Source organism: Ailuropoda melanoleuca, chromosome 8 (assembly GCF_002007445.2).
Source record: "Ailuropoda melanoleuca isolate Jingjing chromosome 8, ASM200744v2, whole genome shotgun sequence".
Taxonomy (NCBI): domain Eukaryota; kingdom Metazoa; phylum Chordata; class Mammalia; order Carnivora; family Ursidae; genus Ailuropoda; species Ailuropoda melanoleuca.
Window position 1 is genome coordinate 65,267,296 of NC_048225.1, and position 21,684 is coordinate 65,288,979.

A 21,684-nucleotide genomic window follows, 5' to 3' on the forward strand; every position below is an offset into this window, starting at 1 on the left:
CACGGTCACAACCCCACTTCCCAGGCTGGCGGAGCGGTGCTGTGGGCCCCAGACAGCACGTCCCCACAGCCAGGGGGAAGTGACCTCACTTGGCAACACTGGTTGGAGAAGTTTTCCATCACATTATGGAATGGCTTCGGGGTTCCGGGTAGAAAAATGGGCCAGTGAGTACTTTGAAAGTCCTACACGGCTTGAAAGGAGGCGTGGAGAATGAGCTGTCTGAACTTGGCTGAGAACAGAAAGCACTTGGCCGCCTCGATGCACCGAAACGCTGGAGACCAGAAGGAGGGGTGGCTGACGCCTGAGAGAAGATTGTGTCAAAACAACTAACATTGGGCCAAGGTCGGCAGTCAGGAAAACACATGTTAATATCGCGTGAAGAACTCAGGAGCCACGCCGGTGGAGAGCCAGCGGGCCGCAGAGCCAACCCCTGCCATACTGGGTCACAGACCAAATCTGCAAAGTCCATTTAATTCTTAGTGTGTTACTTATTCAAAGCAAATGCTTTCCCTTTTTCCCTCTAAGAAAATAAAACAATTGCAACTGAAAGAGCGCCAGCATTTTAACATCCACGCACAGAGAAGCAGCCCCCGAGACAGCAGTGACAGGCACGGCCGAGGAGAGAGCAAGGGGATGGGAAGGTCAGTTTCAAACTCTGCATCTTGACTGTTTCTGCTGTAAGGCTTCTGACACCTCGGTGGTGCCCTTCCCCCCAGAACAAACCCAGCCTCGAATAAATGGCATAAATTAAGCCTGTAAAAATATACCAGTGGTTTAGTAACACAGATGCTCAAGTAATAAAAGACTGACTCACAGAAGGCACGTTTTGTGAGGAAAAACTCCACAGAAGACGGTTTACCATTCATTCAGCTGGAGTTCAACTTTCGTCTAAAGTGCCAGGAAACCAGCTTTGCTGGCCTCTTCTGTGTGCAAATATGCTTTGGATTAGGGGGAAACTTCCACTGACGACAGTGTTCCTAACTAGCAAAGGACTGACTTACAGTACGTCTCTGTCATCTTTCATGGAAACAATTCTGACCAATTAAGTTCTACAACACTCCTCTGGAATCCACCCCTTGCAATCTGTTACCAAGCAAACTAAGTCTTATTTTTATCATCATTGATCTCATTTTGTCAAGTAAGACATTGAAATGACATTATATAGTTTCGTGTCAATGCCATTTCAAACATTATAATTTAGGCTACTTTTCTAATACAAACAAAAACACAAAAATAAACTTACCCTATAGTTTTCTATGCAAATAAAAAAATTGGTGCTACTATTTTGCTAAGTCAGGGGGCGCTGCAAGACACTGGTGTGCAGGACAGAATCCAAGCATCTTATCTGCAAAATGAACTTGAGAAAACGTTCCTGAGGAGTTAGCTAAGCGTGTGGTTCTGGTGGAAGTACGGATAATCTGCCTTGCGGGCCACCGGCTCTCTGGCCACTGCAAGGCCCCCGGTTACAAAGCTATCAGGCTGAGCCGAAGGGGCCGCCAGCACGGGCCACAGTCCTTCTGAATGCAGCCCCTTTGTGTCAGTTCTCCCTCTGATTTAGTTGTTAGATCTTGGATCCTGGCTGGAATGAAAGGCCTATCAGTACCTGGAAGATTAGTGACATTATCTTCTTTTTCTCATTTTTCCTGTGACTCGTTAATACTATCGTAATTTTTACCTGGGAGATTTTTAAACTTTTCAAAAAGGGGTTTATTGTAGAAAGAAGGCCTGTGGCTAGGTCCTGCCACAGACTTGAGTGTCACTAACTGAAAAAATTGTCTCTGAATCAAACTGGTTCTAGGCTAAATGAGCTATAAAAAAATGGAGAAATTCTGGGATTCCCTTTTTTGTTTGTTTAAACAGAATAAAGACCCACACAGGGGCTATTTTTAATGATGGTATCTAGAAAGGGAAAAATGACGATGGGAAAATCCTCTATGAAACATAAAAAAACCCTCCACCACTGTTTAAAAACTAAAAGTGAAATCCTCCCGTCTTCATGTGTTTCCTCAAAAAAAGAAACAAACTCGAAGAGGAGGAGGAGGAAGAACAGAGGTTTCGCAGGAGAAGCAAGCCGAAGGCACACGCTCACAAAGGTCCCCCCCGCCCCCCAGCACAGTTACTTGTCAAGCAAGCTACAGGATGTCCGCACACGGTTAGTGGAAGTTAACCCCTGACTCAGCTGTTCATACCCTCAGAGTCATAAAGCTTGGTGTACCGGGGACAGAGCGCAGAGACGGGGAATACTCGGGGTTTATGGAATCAGGAGAGAGAAATTTTTCAGCAGAATTAACAGTCATGTGATAGATGTGCTCAAAGTTGATCGGAGAGGAGATCAGGCCGGAGTGATGATGAGGGGATGGATGAGGGAAGCCTGGCTAACGAAATGACAGGAAGAAGAACAGAAGTCGTAAGGTCATGAGAACGGATTCACTGGTCATACGTGACATTTCACAGCATGCATGGAGCAGGAATGACAGATCTCACATCAGAACCGAGTCCTTCATGAAATACTTTCAGGCCTTAGAGAGGTAAATTTTGTAATCCCCCTGCGGTAACCAAAGCAGCTGATGTGCAAAAGATCATTTGCTTTATAAGATTATACTTTTTTACTACTATCATCAAGTGAGCAAAAACTGGACTTGTGGAGACACAAGGAGACTTTCAGAGTTTAGTTCAGGATTTTCTTATGCGATAGAATCAAAATATGGCAAAAATATACCAACAACAAGGACAGAAAAAGCAAGAAAGCGAAAGAGCAGCGAACCCACAGCCAGAAGTGCTATGAAACTGTTTCTGGAGAAACCGGAAACCATTTCCTGGGATCTACAGACTCTGGACGTGTGTTTGTTTTTACGGATCTTATTTTCCTCTGACAAGAGCAGTGAGGGACTGAGGAAGACCTAATCACTGGCATGACTCTCAACAGCCCAAACCTGTCCACTCAGACACCCAAAAGGACAGGTTTGTTTTTAACAAGGGGAAAAAATCTTCCCTTCCACGTCTGGGTGTATTAAAACATAAAATAACATAATTTTAAAGATACAGAAAAAGCTTTTCAAATGGAGGACTCCAGTTTTTCAGGTACAATGACTTCTGAGTAATCTGGGAGCCGTCATTCAGCACCCAGCCACCATTTCTGAGCGGCATTTTCAAGGTTCAGGCCTGGAGTGGCCAAGGTGTTCAGGGGTGGGAGGGAAGGACTTGTGGGGAGAAAGCTGGTGGAACACGCCCTCCCGAGCTGCGAGCTGCGATGAGCCGATGAGCCGGCTTTGCTTAACAAAACCTGGCAACTTATGGAGACTTAAACAAAAGCTCTTCTATAAGATACTGTTTGAAGTTTAGAGATGGGCGTGAACCAGTGCTTTCCAAGGTTATTTCCAAAAAGAAAAAAAACTACTGATGTCAATGTCACTTTGACTTGAAGAAGCAATATTACTTCGCGGAGCGGTAAGGGGTCACCGAGCTAGAGACGTGGTCTTCACGAACAACTCCAGGGATGGGTAAAAGGCCAGGAGAAATGTCATGGGCCAAAAATAAATCTTCTGGAGATAAACTACTATTCTTGTATTCAACTGCAGAAAAATCTGCCCTCTGTTGCCAGTGCCCACTATGAACAAAAGCAAAGGACAACCAGGATTCGAGGAGCTAATGCAGTATGTGCTTCTCAGTCCCAAGCGCCGCTTCCTACTGACAGCCGATACCCTCCTGCCACACTGCCGCATGCGTGAAGGGCTCCCATCGGACCCAGGACTCCCTCATCCTGATGATCTCTTGCACATTTGTGAGGCAAACAATCCTCTATCAGTGTCATTTTGGTACACAGAAGAGCTTCTAAAAATATCCAATAAACTCTCTAAGCTCATAAGTATTTCCCAGGAAAACAGTACTGATGTGAGTAAGTTAAAACATAAAAATGTCTGGGGGAAAAAAATGTCTGGGATACATGCTGCTCTTTGCACGGATGATAACACGGAGCTCTGGGGTTTGAAAGCTCTTCTGACACGTTAACGGTAGGTGAATTTAATTCATCTTAATTTTTGGAAACTTTTCATTAAACACAGATAATTCCATTGCAGCAGAAAGGACATATTAAAACCTGGGAACCTATTAAAATATCATAAGCTTTTCAAAAAACATATATACACACAGATACACACAGGCATATTACTAATTTTTTTCAGACGTGCATAAGAACGTGCTGTTTACCAGTGTCTCCCCCTAGACCAGCACGGGTCTGGGCGGACAGTTTACCAAAAATACGGGCTAGGTGGTGAAGTGGGTGCCTATAAACACCCCTGGCTTGTATGTCCCTTGCTAGTAAAGGGAAGAAAGCCAGGTGAAAATGAAACTAAGGCGAAGAAACAGGTTTCAAAAATGTACACCAACTTCTCGTCCTGGAAATACAAAACTGCTTACAAGGTAAGAAAGAACTGGAAGAAACATTAAAAACTGGACTGCATTCTAGGGCTGAGGGGCATGTGTGTCAATGATGGAAAGAGCCAACGAGGCAGTCATGGGGACAAGAAATGCTAAAAATCAAGAGGTCTATTGGGGACAAGCGATGAGCAGAGAAGGCCACGCGTCGTGCAGCCAGGTGGGGGAAACATCTTCAGGACATACTCTCTGAGCTTGTTCAGCTCAGTAATCAAGACCAGACCTTATTCTGAACAACAACAATAATAAAAGAGATTTCTTTTACTTAAGTGGTGGGAGAGAAAAGGGAGAAAAAGTGGAGTAAGGAAGGATGCTTTGATATAAAAGTCCTCACGATGTCTGAAATCTGACATTTCTTTTCACTGCGCTCACTCAGTGTGTGTGATGACCAAGTCTCACTGTGTATGAAGGTTGGAAAACAATTCTGGAACATTAGTAAATTGGCTTTTCACCTGATGGCAGAAGACCATCAAGGAGAGGAATATTTTATGAAACCCTGAAACTATTTCACCTTAAGGAAAATACTGTAATTTCTGGGAGATAACAGAATATATAAAAAATTTTCTATAACTCTTATGTTGTGGGAATATGTAAGATAAAAACTATGTATATTCTTTTTTTGTGCACCAAAATGAAGCACAAGTGAGAGAAATTTTAATTTAAAAAGTATAATACCTATTAAAACCTTGTTAGCTACTGAAATAATTTTGTATTTGTTGATGTATCGCTTTGCAACATGTTTTATGCATGTTTGAAATTTGCATCCCTCTATCTCTCCAAAACCTTAAAATTTTCACTAAAATGGTACAGTAACGCTTGAGCTATCAAGTATAAGCTATAACATATACTCACATTTCCAGCGTTTATCAAAATGCAAAAATCCTCTCTAAAAAGACAGAGGCTTTGGACTGTATGGTTATGTCCTGTTTACTTGAGAATAAAGGAAAACCAGCCTGAGAACTTTAAACACATGTTCAGAAAGGGCAAACGGAGAGAAATCTGAAATCTCATTCCCAGGCAAAAGGTGAAAAACCAGTGTAAGTCTTAAATATGATAGGTAAGTGTAACAGTTTAACATTCATGTGCTTAGTCTTAGATTTTTTACTTAGTTTTAATTACTACGTGTAATCTTTTTGAACACTTTATTCATAATTTATCCAGCACAGCTAATAAAAATCCCCACTCCAAGGGGATAAATGGCTACTGTTCATGATTTGAACTCCCTAAAGGAGGGGACGCAGCACAATAACCAGGTCATCACAATACCTTGGGGTAACAGTAAGAGCATTGTGTCGGTTCAAAAACAGGGTCAACTGGTTAATCGGGATATTTCCAAAGAGGAACTCAGACTCTGATGACTGATTTTTTTGTTCCTCCCATGAAACAAATGCAGAATACCTTCAAAAGCTTAACTTTCTTATTTAAAAAAACTTGACTGCACATAAAAACTCTATTACCTAGTTTTTTTTGTGTTTTTTTTTCCCTGTCAATGACAGACCCTTGTATCTCCTATCATAGCAGAGTTGGTAATGAGGGTAACAGGACAGACTCCCATATAAAGAGCTCTGGGTCCAGATTCACAAATCTAACACTACCCCCCCCCCCCATGATCAAAAGGGTTCCATTAGAGTTTCAATAATTTGCTGAGTACTGTGATACTGAAATGTAAAGTGTAAACAGAGCCTGGAAAATTAGCTAATGCCATGGATATTCTTTATCTCAGCATACTGGGTCCAAGAATCTAATCTTCATGTGAAAAACAAGTCTTTCTGTGTTGTACTTTTGTGTGCAAGACAGACCAGGCAACATATTTATAACTGGGGAGAGGAAGATGATTTGCTTGCCCAACGAGCTAAGAGGTGTGGCCATTAATGACCAACCTATCGTGGTTCTCTGGGCAGGCAGGGGGCAAAGGTCTGAATTGCTAAAACATAGTGAAATGTTAGCAATTTCATGAGCAAGTTCTGGGTCTCGGTAGAGACTGTCTCCAACGTATTCCACCACAAACAGTAAGTCTGGATACGGGACAAGTTTATGGGGTCTGCAACTAAGTAAGAACTCAATCTGTCTGGTTTCTCACGATGCCCAGATGTGTTTTTCTCATCAGGTATATGTCATCACGCATCTTACACATGTTTTGATGCACGGACACAAATGTCATCACACTAACGTTTCCTCTTAAGTCTACATACGGATCTAGGCACGCATGTTTGCTTTCCCCCCTCTGCCCCACTCGTAACCCCGTTCCCGCTCCCCCTTCATTTCTCTTACCATAGGCAGGTCTTTTAGGATCTGTATTCCATCTCCTGGGCCCATGTGTGCTATGTGGTTAAAATTAGTTGGGTTAGAAATTAATTTATTTCTCATTTCTGGATCCCGCAGCATCTCTCTGGAAGATAAAACACCTGTTTAGACACTGTTTTTGTGCTCGATCTAGATAACTTCAGAAAAAAATTAAGCATCCTTTATTCACAAAAATAAAACTGAAATGTTTAATAAGGATAGAATTAACAATAAAATATACTCCATTAAAACTTTACTTAGAGGGGCGCCTGGGTGGCACAGCGGTTAAGCGTGTGCCTTCGGCTCAGGGCGTGATCCCGACGTTATGGGATCGAGCCCCATGTCAGGCTCCTCCTCTATGAGCCTGCTTCTCCCTCTCCCACTCCCCCTGCTTGTGTTCTCTCTCTCGCTGGCTGTCTCTATCTCTGTCAAATAAATAAATAAAAAATCTTTTAAAAAAATAAATAAATAAAACTTTACTTAGAAACTTTTGTTTTAAATAAAAGATCTCTAGCGTTTTGGTGGGAAAATAGGCTTCTCTTAGCACTCACATATCAGAGCTCTCTTTTATAGACAGTTTTGACCATTTTATGTATGTCTTTTAACACTTTAGGGATGTTTTTATATGGGCCTGGAAATACTACAAGCCTTTCGGCTGTCTGCTCACGAAGAGAGTTAACCCGAAGGTCTAAAGCCGGCGCAGACGTACCACACGCAGACATGTGTTTCTATTACTATACAAAGGCCCGTGGTCCAAAAATTGTCAATACTTCATATACACAGAGCAATGAATTACAATATGGTACTTTCATCCGGGGCGCACTCACACTGGGAGAGAATTAACTACAATTACACTGAGAAGTTCCCTCACGACTGCAGTTTTGACACCACAGATGGGTGAGCGATTTTCAGAGCTCACATCTGCCCTCCGAGTCCGATGCCAGCATCAGGACCACGGAGCCGGGGCAGACGACCCCAGCTGCACACCCACCTCCTCTGCTGAGCCCTCTCCTCCTCCGGGACCCTGAAGGAGAAGCGCCGCTTGTTGTTGATGTTTCTAACCATCTGCTTCCGACTGTTGTCCGACGTTTCAGGAACCACCAGCTCATCCCCTTCTGTTAGAGAAAATACGAAGCATGGCAATGTTCTGTAAAGCGCTACAATGCTCTTTATCCGTCAATCTCTAGGACGGTACCAACATTTGCCAGTTGTACAACGTACGTGATTCTCATTTTTAAACGTTGTCTGTTGATGCTCACAGCAAATAATAATTTAAACCAGGACATATGTAAACAGGTATACGCAAAAGTTAAACACAGCTTACAAAGTACAGTTTCACTTCAATTTGATTGTAAACATAAACCAGCACAAGTTTAGGGGAAGACAAGAAAAATGCAGCTGCCTAGGGTCCTGTCCCTTTGCTCCCTGCCCCTGCGATCTTTCCGCACTGTCTCCTCTCGCCTCCCGGGCACTGATTCCAATGCTCCTCCCTAGAAGCTGTGTGGCAGTCAGGCGTAAAGGGTAAATTATTTGTGTAAATGATAACTAAAAGTATTTTGACAATAATAAAACATTTCCTTTGCAAGATCCAGGCTGCCAGACATGGACTAAGCACAAAACCTCGCTCTCCCACCAGCTTCCTTTGCTAAAGGTAAGACTGTCGCTATTTCTACTCTTCCGATCTTGGGGAGGAGATGACACTTGATCGGATGCACCCGGTTTCAATTTAATACCTAGAAGTAAACAAAACCATCCGCCAAGGGCTCCCTGGACAGGCTGAAATCTGTGAACACACTCAAGGAATAAAATAGACAGCTCTATTCACACAACATGATGGATGCCATTCTCTAAATAAGGAAGAGGAGAAAAGCCAAGCTTCAGAATTTTTAACAGCCACAAAGTGCAAGTGAGCAAAGTGCCACGTGGGAGCGTGCGAGGCGAGCAGGGCAGATGACGAGCAGAAAAGCAGTGCCCTTCTTGGGTCGGAATAATGCAGCTTCATCAGTTGCTTTCTTAACTCCACGGGAAACACGGTTTTGGAATTTGGGAATCATGAGGGCAGGGCATGTCTGGGTGAGTTATGCTGGCAGCGGGAGAGGCGGGACGGCCAGAGGCCACAGCAACACTTTGAGCCCCTGAGAGAGGAAGGACAGAGCAAGACAGAGAAACAGAAAGGGCCTCTGGGGAATGGGGCCCCTTCCCTTTCCCAGGGACAAGACACCTACTCTGAGATTCTGAGGGGTCTTCCCTGGCTAAGCTCCTGCTCAGAGCAGAAATGAAAGCTGGGGGGACCCAAGTGTAAAGAGGCTTCATCCTACAGACACGACCTGGGACATGGACATATTCTGTGATCATCACGGCCACACAACAGTGAGAACAGGGTGGAGCCAGTCCTATACCAGTGTCTGGACTTCCTCTAAGAGACAGACACAAAATTAAGTACAGGCCCTTAGAGGTGAGAGGTGTAAAGCTCCATGTCATTAGCTTCATGGTGGATCCATCACTGAATGGGAATCATTTCTAAATTCTGACTCTCCGTTCAGAAGTCCTCTCCTACAGCCACCAGGCCGGCAACCCAGAAACCCCCAGGGCGCCAAGAGCACGTGCAGGACAGCCAGTGTGAAGGCACGCAGGGACTGTGGACACCGCCCTCGTCCTCTCTGGAACTCCCATCTGGGGCTCCCTCTCCCCGCTCCCGATTCTGGTGCTCCTGGGACCCTCCTCTCTGCCCTCCCTGCCCAGGCTGACATGAGCACTTTTGGAGTTCAGAGCCCTGTGCGTTGGCAGAAGGTGTATTCCCGAAGTCCCCAGTCAGAACTCTGGATGAGTTTTCACCATTTCAGGGCCACAAACCTGGGTTGGGTTTGGCAGTATCAGCAGTACAGAAGACACAGAAGACACTTACAGCTGTATGTGGCCACTTAACTCAGTACTCCACAGAAAAATAACAAGGTAGGTCAGAAAGAAATACTTTGTGTATACAGCTATGCAAGATTAAGCAGAATGGCTTTTTATGCAGACATTTATCTTAATAGATTGAGGAGAAGATGACAGTAGCCAAGATCACAGACTCTGGAGTAAGATAAACACGAGTTTAAATCTGGTCTCTGCCACTTTTTTATTATCTCTAGGCAGTCAGCTTAGAGAGAACATTTCCACTGAAGCCATCCCATTAATGTGTATTTTCTTACCTGCCATCTTATTTTTGAAATATATTAATCTAATTGTCTCCAACCCCAAAAGGTTTAATGATCCTTCACTGTTTAAGGGTCGAACCTAAAATAAAAAAAAAAAAGGAAATTACTATTTCAATAAAACCTTCAAATGAAATCAGAAAACATCTGGCCTATTTAGAAAGCACACACTATTGAGACCTTCCATTTATCCATCTTCTTCAAAATATAGCTCCCTCAGAAAATCAACAAAAAATTAACATTAATTCTGATGGGAAATGAGTATAAAACTATCTAATTTGAACAAGAAAGTTACAATGACAACATTTTGAAGGAAGAATATTCGGGGGGGGAGGTGAGAACAGAAATATATTTAAATCTTAAATTTGACTTTTTAAAGCCATTAGAGACTAAATCATTATACTAAGAAGATATCAATGCAGCTACTTTATGAATGTGATTAGAACCATATGTTCATATATGGCAGGGATGAAACTCTGTACCACTGGGGAGAGGGGGGCTGTCAGTTAATGGTGACAAAGCAATTGCTCACGTACGTGGAACAGATGAACGGAGTCCCCACCTCACACTACACATCAAACACCAACTCAACAGGGATTAAGGACATAAATGCAACATGCACGACTTTCAAACTTTTGGAATAAAGGTCCTATCTTTAGGACCTTGAGTTAGGAAAGTTTCCAAACAGGAAAAAGGTAAGATTAAAAGATAAGAATGATACATATAACGTCATTAAAATTTGTAACAATAACCCCTGAACCTAGTAATACACTATATGTTAACTAACTTAGATTTATATAAAATCTAAAAAAATAAAATTTATAACAAGTTTACAGCAAAATAATATAACTTATTGTTACTAAAATAAACGCTTAGCAAAATACACAATCAAAATGGATAGGTCACAAATGGAGAAGATTTATCCCACCCCTTACTAACTCAATATTTACAATATATAAAGAATTTCAATAAATAAAAAAAGAAGACAAACAGAAAAGTGAGCAAAAAGCATGACCAGGTTTTCAAGAAGAAGAAATAAGAATGAATATACATAAATGAAAGATGAATAAACATACAAAGATTAGGGACATGCAAATCAATGCTTTGATGAGACAGCATTTTACAACCATTGATAATGGTTATAAAACTATGAATTCTGAGAATGGCAAGGTCAGAGAAGATGTGGGTCTGTAGGAACTCCTCTGTACTGCTGGAGGGGCCGTGGGGGGAGTAGGAACCGGTACAATGACTCTGGAAAATAATGACACTATCTTGTAAGGTTGAACCCCTGCATTCTCTGTGCCCCATCAATTCCACTCCTAGATGTGAGATATAAAGAAACTCCTGCACATGTGTTCAAAGACACAGCCATCAGTGTTCACAGTAGCAAAACGTGGAAAATAATTCCAAGTTTGCCAATCAGAGAATGGAGAAAGGAACTGTGATTTACTCACTCGACAGAGTTATGTTATAGCAGTGAAAAGCAATGAGCTACACACAGCACGCAGAACAACAAGGGTGAATCTTGGAATATGCAGGAAGAGAGCAAGGCAGATGACACATGTCACATTTTCATCAAGCTCAAAAGCAAGCAAAACTCAACAGTACAAAATGAAACAACTGTCCAGGAATATTTAAATATGCACCCCCCCAATCTGTATTTTAAGAAAAGCAAAAGCAATGATACCTACAACATTCAGGATAGTGATTTTCTCTGGGGAGGGGCAGGGGTTTGGGTTAAGGGAAAAGGACACAGGTAGAGGCAGTGATACTGGTCATGTTCTGGCCCCAAAGTTAGGAGGTGAGTTCATGAGTCGGTAGTTAATTATCGTGCTTCGTAAAGGTCACATTCTTTCATATACATTATAAAATTCATATGATAAAAATAAAACGGAAAACTAAACGTCATCAGCCCAAATCTACAAACCAGAGGACCATATTTGAGGTGCTGGACATCAAGTGGGAGTATTTACAAGAGTTTTCATTGCTGATGTGCTTTGAGATTGGGGCAGACTTTGAAATAGGATGTTGGCTACTTCCTGGTACCGATTCCGCTACACCTGCCACTACAGGTACCCGTATGACGCTATTAGTCTTCACTTACGCAAAATAGTCGTGGTATGCCTATAAAATTTCCTTCTGTTACCACAGGGAGATAGTAAAGGGAAAATCACATTTTATTAGGAATATATAAAGCCTTTATGTTCTAATCATGAGATGCTTAAACAGTTTGGGTTCTAAGTTTAACCAGCTTTCTAGTGTGTGAAAGCTGTCTCAGGATTAGAGCCTGGATCCTATTATGTAAAAAGCAGTTACAAGAAAGAATGACAACATTCTCCTCCCTCAGAGCTCCTGAAATAGAAGACGACACTGGCATTTTAGGGGTTGGGGGAGACTCTAGTCGCTTGTTATGGCAATACTCCTATCGATCCAGTGAAACGAAATGTGATAAAAAGAACATGGTGTTGAACTACCTACAAAATTAACCAGCTTGACTTTTGTTTCTAGCGTTTCTCCTCTTAGCTAAATCGCAAATTACTGACTGCCAGAAAATGCCCGAATAGTGAAAAATAGCTATTAGTGTTTCACTACACTCGTTAGTGTTTCACTACACTCGTTAGTGCGCTTAGCCCATGTTTTCATGTGAAATTACCTTTTTGAGTGGGAGAGTCTGAATCCATTCCATGGAGTTCACGTCGAAGATATCAATCGCGTTTTCACTATACACTGAGAGATACGGTGCGTTGTAACCTGCGAGAAGGGAAGGAGGGAACAGTGGCTAATTACTTCTAACTTGTAAACCCCAAACATTTTGAAAGCTCTACACTAAATAACTGTAGAGCAGAACCCCACTCCAGTCCTGCTGCGTTCATGCAGTAGCCACATCAAAACATTTTCGAGGCAGACGGGCATGCCGTGGGGCAGACGACTGCTTTAATACGTAAGGATTTTGCTAACACAGATGGTGGAATATTCCCTTCTCCAACATGAGGTCTATAGAGGGCGGTCAAAATGTTTTTTTTTTAAAACTATTTGATTCCTAAACCAGTTAAGCTACTGTTACATAGCAATCTTTAGGTGAGACCTGCAGTCGCATCTATGAACACAGGATCACCCACCTGACACGGAGTACGTAGTGGCCCAAATGCTCAAAACCGCTTACTGGAAGAATGGACAGCGACAGATGGTGACAGGAGCAAGGAGAGAGATGGGACGATTGACCTAAGCTGACGTCACGTACTACATTCCTGGCCGAGCTATTCCTAAGAGCCAGAAATTCTGATTCTGACTGCACATCAGAAGAAATACTTTGAATTATTACCTGACCAGGTTGCCAAACAGCCTTCACTCCATATACAACACCACAGATAGGAGTATGTATTTTAGAAGAAACAAAACTTCAAAAATAGTTAGGTCTGTAGGTAGGTAGGATTACATGTATTTTTCTTTCTTTTTTTTTTTGATCTAGATTTTCTAAGTTTTCTGTAATAAGCATGTACGGCCTTCCTAATTTTTCTTCTACTGAACCTTTACACTCAGACTGTATCCTGCTCATCACTCCTCCTACCTGGTTCCAGCAGAAGAGATTTCACGCTTCCGGCCCCAAATCCTTCCCCCTGTGTTCTGAATTCGATCCTCTCTGGCCTCCATGGGCATCTTACTCTATTTACCGCAAAGTCGACCCTTCCCTAGTTCCCCAGTTCAGCATTCAAGCATGTTCTAGTATCTTCCACTAAAAACAAAGCATGTGGGGTCAGACGCTCCTCCCACGGGCCTGTCCAGAGCTCTGTACTTGTGCTACAGAGCACTCAGAACCCACGGCAACTTCTCGCTTGTCATGAGTCCTTCCTACATCACTCTGTGCCAGGAGGGAGACTGCCTCCTGTGCTGGGTGCCCTCTCTTGCCCGGTGAGGTGGCACGTAATGAGACCCAATAACTTATTAATGTCTTAGTATTTCTCGAAAGAGTGCAACAGGCAATCTCAAATATCTATCTATAAAAATATAAAACAGAGAAACACTTCTTACAGATGCCGTGCTATACCTTTACATGACCACTTAAACAACTCAGGAACTACTTCTCATGAGCTGTTAATGCTCACAAGCACTGATATTTTGGGGGAAGATAACAGTTTAGAGTTACTTCAAAATACAACATGGGTTAAAAATCCACTTCGGTAAAATATTCTATACAAAGATTAACTTCAACTAGGTACAAGGTAATGTCGAACCTGCTGGCCGAGGTCTAACTCCGGATAGTTACTTGACATAATTAAACAACATAACTGACACTTAGGCAAAACCTTAAGCATGACTTTTAAAAACCACCTGTTATTAATAGTGACTATATTCAGGAGATGAGGTGGAGGAAAAGAAAAGAGACAAAAGGTCAAAGAGCCAAAATAAGAGAGTCTTACAACAAGAGGAAGGATTCGCCGGCCACATCAGTTCCTGCTGTCTCGACCTCCGGCCCTGGCAGTCGGTGTAGACCCCGATGCTGTTAAAACACAGCAGATACTCTTTACTGGAGATCTCAACTGCGCACATGGCATCCATCGGCTGGTGTGCAATAAAGGACAGCGTGTGGTCGTTTGAATGGAGCATACTGTACGGACTTCCCTCCCCGCTCAAGGGGTATCTGAGGAATCCCGACTGGAATCCCACGCAGAGCTGCTCGCTGAAGATTGCCATCCATTGCACATTATATGGGACTTGGATTTCCTTAAATTTTCTGTGACGGGTCTTGCTCTGAAATAGTTCGTAACAGAGGACCTGCCTTTTCATAGCCACACACAGGCATGTGAGAGATCCATGGCACACTTTGCCAGAAGTTATGGACTGACACCCTTTAGTTTCTGCCAGCTTATAAAAATCAGTCTCTCGTCCGTCCAAAGCCGACATGGGAAAAAGTCGCACGTGGCGATTTCGTCCTGAGATCACGGCAACAAGCTGGTCATTTGGAATGAGTTCAATCTGATGTATCTTCTTATTGTCACCAACTCTAATAATTTCTATGCAAAGAAATGCAGAATCATGTTTTATTTACTAATCATATCCCAATTATACTCAAAATCATATGTCAATTTATAATAAAGACGCAGATACACACAGAAGAGTAAGAGAACCGAATCACGTGGAGAAAGAGGAAGATAATTATACCCATTATAAGGTAACTGCACACAGCTACAGTGAGGTGTTAAATTCAGCACCATGATTTTCTGGCAACCAACGCAAAGGGCCTCTTCTGATAAAGCATGCCACATCTGTAGGAAAAACCTTTTTCCTGGCACTAAGTTCTCAGGAACCTCACCGTGGTGCTCCTATTTTAAAAATTGAGTAAGGCGTATTTCGCTGAGGGTATTTCTTTCTTTTTTTTTCCCCAGGGAGAGAGAGTGCACGCGAGTGTGCATGTGCAAGCAGGGGGAGGGGTAGAGGGGGAGAGAAACTCAAGCAGGCTCCACGTTCAGGGGCTTGATCCCAGGACCCTGAGATCATGACCTGAGCTGAAACCAAGAGTCAGATGCTTAACCAACTGAGCCCTCCAGACCCCCTGAAGGTATCTATATGGGTAACAAACAGATGCAGTTTAAATGCAGTTTTCCCATGATCTCATTTGATCTGAAGACAGGACACTAGCAAATTGGTTCCTTTTTATTTCATTCAGCATTTAATTTCTCCCTGGAAAAAAATCCGTGTAGTAAGTGTAGGGAAAAACACCCCCAACATGAACACATTTTAATGACTGCTACCTCTTCAGGCACTAACAGAGCAATGAACAAGTCAGGCTGTACCCTTTCACACCCATCTTTAGGCATGCGACCTGAGTTTGTGCCACAGAGCTAATAAATAAATGATAAAAGAAACACAACACATACTTGCAAGTTTAAGAACTCAGCAGGACTAAAGAATTTTAAAAGGTATCTTTTGATTCATAAACACATCGAATTAGGTGTGGAAAATTTCAATTATAGACTACGTAAGAGCAAACTGTGCTCTTCTTAGAACTTAGAACCTAGAGTTCAGAGTTGTCTGACAATATCTGGTTCGAAGTTACTCCATAATAATTAACTTTTCTCTTACCATCTTTGGTGACATGAACAACAAACAAGCCTTCTTCGTTGCCCAGTGCTATCCTTTCATGATCTATGGACGACATGAATATGAAACATTGTTAATAGGTAAAACTATGTAAAACTAATAGAACAAAACAAATAATGAAGACATGTAGCGCAAAACACTGAAATAAGTTACTTAAAATAGCAATCACAATTGGTATTATGAAATCTTTCAGATGACAGTGATAAATGTTACCGCATGTCTTTTTTAATGGAACAATCACCAGAAGTATACCCATATTACAAGAAGAAGTGTTTAGTCAAGAAGGGTGAAAAAATTTAAAAGCCTAGTTTGTTAACACTCTTAGTCTGGTTCTATTTCTTGCTTTAGGAGGGAAAAATTGTGGAAGCCATTTGAACCCTACTCATTAGCTTTTCATTATTTACTAGAAAGTAACAAAAGAGTTGGATGTGTACATAATAGGACAAAAACTTAAACCTCCAGACACAGAAGCTGCCATTTTTTGAGGGCATTTGATATGCAGGGCGTCCTGTGTCACGTGTCCCACTTCCTGAAACCTCCCCATCACTTCTTTGAGGTAATCAGAACCTGCCTCTTACCTAAGAAGTTAAACAACTTGTTCTAAGTCACACAGCAGAAAATAGATTGTTAATAGGTTAACCCTCAGGACTGCTGCTTTTTCAGAAGAAAACGCACTTGGAAAGCATACTTATTCTCGTTTACTGGAAAACACAGCTCTCAATGGCCCGCGCACTCAGTAGACACTTCCTGCGCATCCGGACAGAACGCACGCCACGCTGGACACTGGGGATCCCCAGCTGCAAGCCAGCCCTGCTCACATGGTAGGTTAGTCAACAACTACGGTAACACCGTCAACGGGGCAAGTCCATACCTATGATAGCAGCTGCCTGGGTTGTTTTAATGAGGGGCAGAGTGCTGTCATAAGCCTCCTTGGGAACATAGACTGAGCGGTCTCTGAATTTGCTTTTCTTCAAAATCTTGTGCAGCTCGCTGAGCACGCCCACCCACTTGTTCCTCTCGCTCTCGCTCTCCGCGAGCATCAGGACCGAACACCTGCTGTCAGACGCCGAGAGCTGGGAAGCCGTGACCTAGGACAGTGTAATCAGCCTGTGTTAGAAAACAGACACCCTGCCCGCAGGTTTCATGCTGATGCTAGCTGACCAGGCTCTGGCCAACAAAATGAGCACTCATCAGATGACACATTTACCAGAGATCAGCTCTCCTAGTTAGGAGAATAACTACTCTTTGCATTAGAATTCATGACAAAGCAAAGGTAGCAAAAACCTCTATCTATCTATCTATCTATCATCTATCTATCTATCTATCTAGATACCATTTTAAATGTTAGTAACATTGTTTCTTTGCTTTGCTATAAAGGGCCAGGACGCCATCACTGAGAAATGCACTAACCCTACTCATCCATCAACAGCAGCTGACATTTACCGAGCAGTCGCTGAGCAGGGATCAGAGCATGTTACGAGTATGAGATGGGTATTGCTATTATATCCTAATTTTACATATGAAAATACTCTGGTGCAGGGACTCATGGTCTCCAAGGATGTCCCACCAGACTGGGATCCTGCGTCCATGCTCAGAAACACTACACCAAACCAATTTTCAATTTGTTTTAAAAAGTCAGAAATAACATTGTTACTTCATAACATAACTCACATTATCTTAGAGAAGATCAGATCACTTGAGTTGGTATTTCCGTGAAGATTTATCACTATACAAATAGCACTTCCAATCAGACTTAAGCTTTATATATACGGATCCCTTCTTAAAAGTGCATTAAGCAGCAGTGACCATAAAATCCCACTATGGGAATCAGCTCTAGACAAGCGGGCCTCTTTAGGCTCCACTGGTGACTATTCTTAGATACAAGATTCATACACTCAGCATTCGGGCATAACATCAGGGCAGTGTTTGTTTGTTTGTTCATTTGTTTTTAAACCTCTACGGTCTTAATTCACCAATTCAACATCACCCTGTCGCAGGGCAGACAGCCTCTGAAGACGGCTACCAACAATTCTTCCTATGGAATTCTACTCTTCTCTTCAAGCTCTGGAGTCTATTTCCCCTCCCCTTCAATCCAGGCTGGCCCCGTGACATGCTCCGACCAACCGAATGCACAGGAGTTATGCCTGTTTTGGCCTGGTCCTTAAAAGAAAGGCCTGGTAGCTTGTTTTAGTTCTCTTGGAGGCCAGCCTTGTAGAGCTCAGCCGGATGACTGAATGAGAGACCACATGGAGAAAGGTCACAGACAGCATGGAGATCGCCCATCTAACAGCCAGCAGCAAGGCCCCAGATATGGGAGCAAGGTCATTTTGGATATTCCAGCCCCAAATGAGCCGAACAAAGCCACAGGAGTGACCCTAGTCGACCCCACTCAAACTGGATAGCTGACCCAGAGAATGATAAAAAAAATAAGTCATTACTGGTTTAAGCCACTAAGTTTTGGAGTAGTTATTACAAAGCAGTAGAAATAAAACATTGATTTTTTAAATAAGATTTTAAAAAGAAACCTCTGTTTTTCAAAAACTTGAGAAACCTCACACTTATTCAATTTTCCATGTGGTGCATTTATTTGGAAAGTGAACTGTGGCTCAAAAGTATCACCCAAGATGAAACTATTTTAGAAGCCAAATATTCCTGCTTTCTACAGGTCTTTTACTAATGAAATATTTACTTAGCACTAATTATCTATACATTCAAGCACTGGATGATACAAAACACATTAAGGAATTGAGGATTTAGTATTTCCTAGTAAGTTTATGATCTATATGAAGAGATAAAATATATATTCACTAAAAACACATAATTCAGTCATCCAACTACAGCACACATACTCACTCTGAATATACAGGGTATGTCTTTTCGACTTGCATGAATCACATCAGAAGCCAAGACTGAACTCACAGAGAATTCTTCATCCCTGAAGGAAAAATGAAACATTAAAGTCAGTGTATATGGGCGTGTGTGCTGTGTTTACGGTGCGCATCCAAATCACACACATGGGGCAATCCTCAAACTTAACTGCACAAAACATCCAAACTGGATTTAAAAAAGTCGATTTTTCCACCATTGTAATTGATGGTGCCCAAAGTAATTTATCAGGAGTAACCCAGGAGCAGCAATGACACAAGGGCTGGCAATCACTGCTAGCTCCAGTTGCAAGGCCAGTACCCGTACATGCAGACGAGGGATCTGAACCCTCCCGAACACACCCTCTTGCATCCCGCAACACAGCTCATGAGCCCACAACAGAGTGTATCTGACATTTCACTGTTCCAACAACACCTGAAACAGAATTCCTCCACCATAATTTACTCCTTGTGACTTGCTAATTCTTAGTGCCATCATTCTGTTGGTCTTGAAGACTTGAGGCCATAGTCTTGTCTCTGCTTCTTCTCCCTAGCTTTCTATAGTGAGTCCCTGCGCAGGCTCTGTCGGACTTTCCTTGCTAATGTTTCCTGCATTTATCTCCTTGTATACCGTATCTGCGGGGAAGACGACGTGTCTGAGGTGCTGGTGTGAAATGCCAGGTGCGCCATGGCTGGAAACTCCTGCTCTGAGTGCTGGAGGAAGAGCTGGAGGGAGGCCTGTGTGGGAGTCATCAGCACAGAGGCGACAGCTGAAGCTCTGGGGGCTCATAAGTCACCCCAGGGGAGTGCGGGAGTTGCAAGAAGAGGTAAAGGAGAGCACTCCACAGGGCAGGGGAAGAGCCTGAAGAGTGAGACCAGAAACACTGAAGAGGCGTACTCATTCAAGTGTTTCCCAACTCCTGACATACTCCAAGAGCCTATATGATTTTGGGATGTGTACTCTCTTTCCTCGCATTAGAATTATGCTCCATGCCTTCAGGCAATGAGACCACGTATTAGGCCTCCGTTACCCCAGCCATCTCTGTGTTGGTCTTTTGGATTCAAATATTAGCTTCTTTTCCCTGACCCTGAGCCCCAACTCTCTCACTCAACACACATCAACCCGTCTATAACAATACCTTGTTTCCTGGTTTTAATTACATTACTCTGGCAATATTAGTAAATTAGATTAATATGAGATTAGATTTAAATAAAAATATGGCAATGTAGGGGCGCCTGGGTGGCACAGCGGTTAAGCATCTGCCTTCAGCTCAGGGCGTGATTCCGGCGTTATGGGATCGAGCCCCACGTCAGGCTCCTCCTCTATGAGCCTGCTTCTCCCTCTCCGACTCCCCCTGCTTGTGTTCCCTCTCTCTCTGGCTGTCTCTATCTCTGTCAATTAAATAAATAAAAAATCTTTAAAAAAAAAAATATGGCAATGTAATTAGATGAAAAGCCAGATGCTGTTTTACTCCTATGTCACAAAGACACAAATATTTTCACTTTCGAAAGCTCACCTCATGTCAATCACCTGACTGACCACAACACTGGGCTGAGATGCTTTTCCTTCAGCAACATCGTACAGGAAGAGTTTAAAGTCACAAACCACAGCCAATGCTCTCTGCCATCCTTTCTTCACTCCCGCTGGCTTTGGGATCTTTGGCAAACAGACAGAAACAACTCAAATTAAAATGTCAATCACAGCCCTCTTAGTTACCTACGTAACTGAACGTTGGAAAACGAAAGATAATGTACACGTGTCCTAAGTCTGCCGGTCTGGGGGGTCAAGTGCAGATGGAACACACAGACCACTGATAACATGAGAAACTGTAAGAATACATTCTCCAAATATTGTATGACTTTTTCTGAAAAATTTTTAAATGGAACCATTTTAACTTTTGCTGGTAATTCATTAAAATAACATTCATGGATTTCTTTTTCAGCAGTGTAAAAGTCAAGTTTGGGAGTATGATGAAATGCAGCTTACACTTTTAATTTAATGCTATTCGGGATGACAAGTAAGAATACCCCCTGATAATATCTCACACCTCATAAACACATGCTACGTCTCCCGGAAGACCAGGAGCCAAAGACTCCTTCACGGAGATTTCAACGTCTGTTCGTTACAGGAACAGAACTGTAAGACATTTTGGACTTTATTTCCAAGCAAAGGCCAGGTTTTTTGTTTTCAAATCACTCTGGATGAAGTAAAATTATTAGATGAATTTTATTCACCTAATTTTCTGGCAGGGAGTATGTTTATAAGGTGACTGGACTTTATTTTCTGTCATTAATCAGCCTCAAAGGATTAACCTAAACCTGACCTAATCATACTTACCCTGACATGACCTTCATAGGCTGTTCCTATCCCCTTCTGCGGGTCTATCCCCAGAGGACCTTTCGTCTGCTCAGGCGGGACTGGACACGCAGCTGGAGCTTTGTTTACGCAAGTTATATGACATGAAAATCCACACACTTTCGAAGGGGGGGAAAAAAACCAATGTTCAATAAAAATCCACTTCTACAAAAAGACAATTCACTGACTGCTCAGTACATACAAGGGGCTATGTTAGCTGAATGCTTATCTGTGGTTGTGTTTTAAGAAGTTTTGTTATTCGCGGAGCTGACTCATTTGCTTATTAATAAGAATTTCAATGAGAAATTACAAAGGTTTTTATTATTGTAATATTATTATTCTGTGTTAACATTCGTAATCAAGAGCAGCAAATACACAGGAAAAAAACCATCTAATCTTGTGAATACAAGAGCTGACTTAAAGTTGGAATCCCAAAAAGTAGTTTCCTCAGTTC

General features: G+C 42.4%; 1 protein-coding gene across 10 annotated transcripts in view; it reads right to left on the minus strand.

The window, feature by feature from the left end:
• Positions 1–21,684, minus strand: part of CDC42BPA (CDC42 binding protein kinase alpha) — a 314,468-nt gene that overhangs the window by 9,727 nt on the left and 283,057 nt on the right. For 5 of the 10 annotated variants that reach the window (XM_034666613.1, XM_011232993.3, XM_011232992.3 and 2 more), the window contains 11 exons: positions 21,213–21,349; positions 20,392–20,531; positions 18,864–18,945; positions 16,882–17,098; positions 15,993–16,055; positions 14,330–14,923; positions 12,565–12,662; positions 9,909–9,993; positions 7,709–7,832; positions 6,706–6,823; positions 2,190–2,375 (listed from right to left, as the gene is read on the minus strand). In XM_034666613.1, the coding sequence (XP_034522504.1) occupies positions 2,190–2,375; positions 6,706–6,823; positions 7,709–7,832; positions 9,909–9,993; positions 12,565–12,662; positions 14,330–14,923; positions 15,993–16,055; positions 16,882–17,098; positions 18,864–18,945; positions 20,392–20,531; positions 21,213–21,349 (1,844 nt within the window). The remainder of the gene's footprint in view (positions 1–2,189; positions 2,376–6,705; positions 6,824–7,708; positions 7,833–9,908; positions 9,994–12,564; positions 12,663–14,329; positions 14,924–15,992; positions 16,056–16,881; positions 17,099–18,863; positions 18,946–20,391; positions 20,532–21,212; positions 21,350–21,684) is intronic. The other 5 variants (XM_002925755.4, XM_002925754.4, XM_034666611.1 and 2 more) reach the window with 2 other exon arrangements.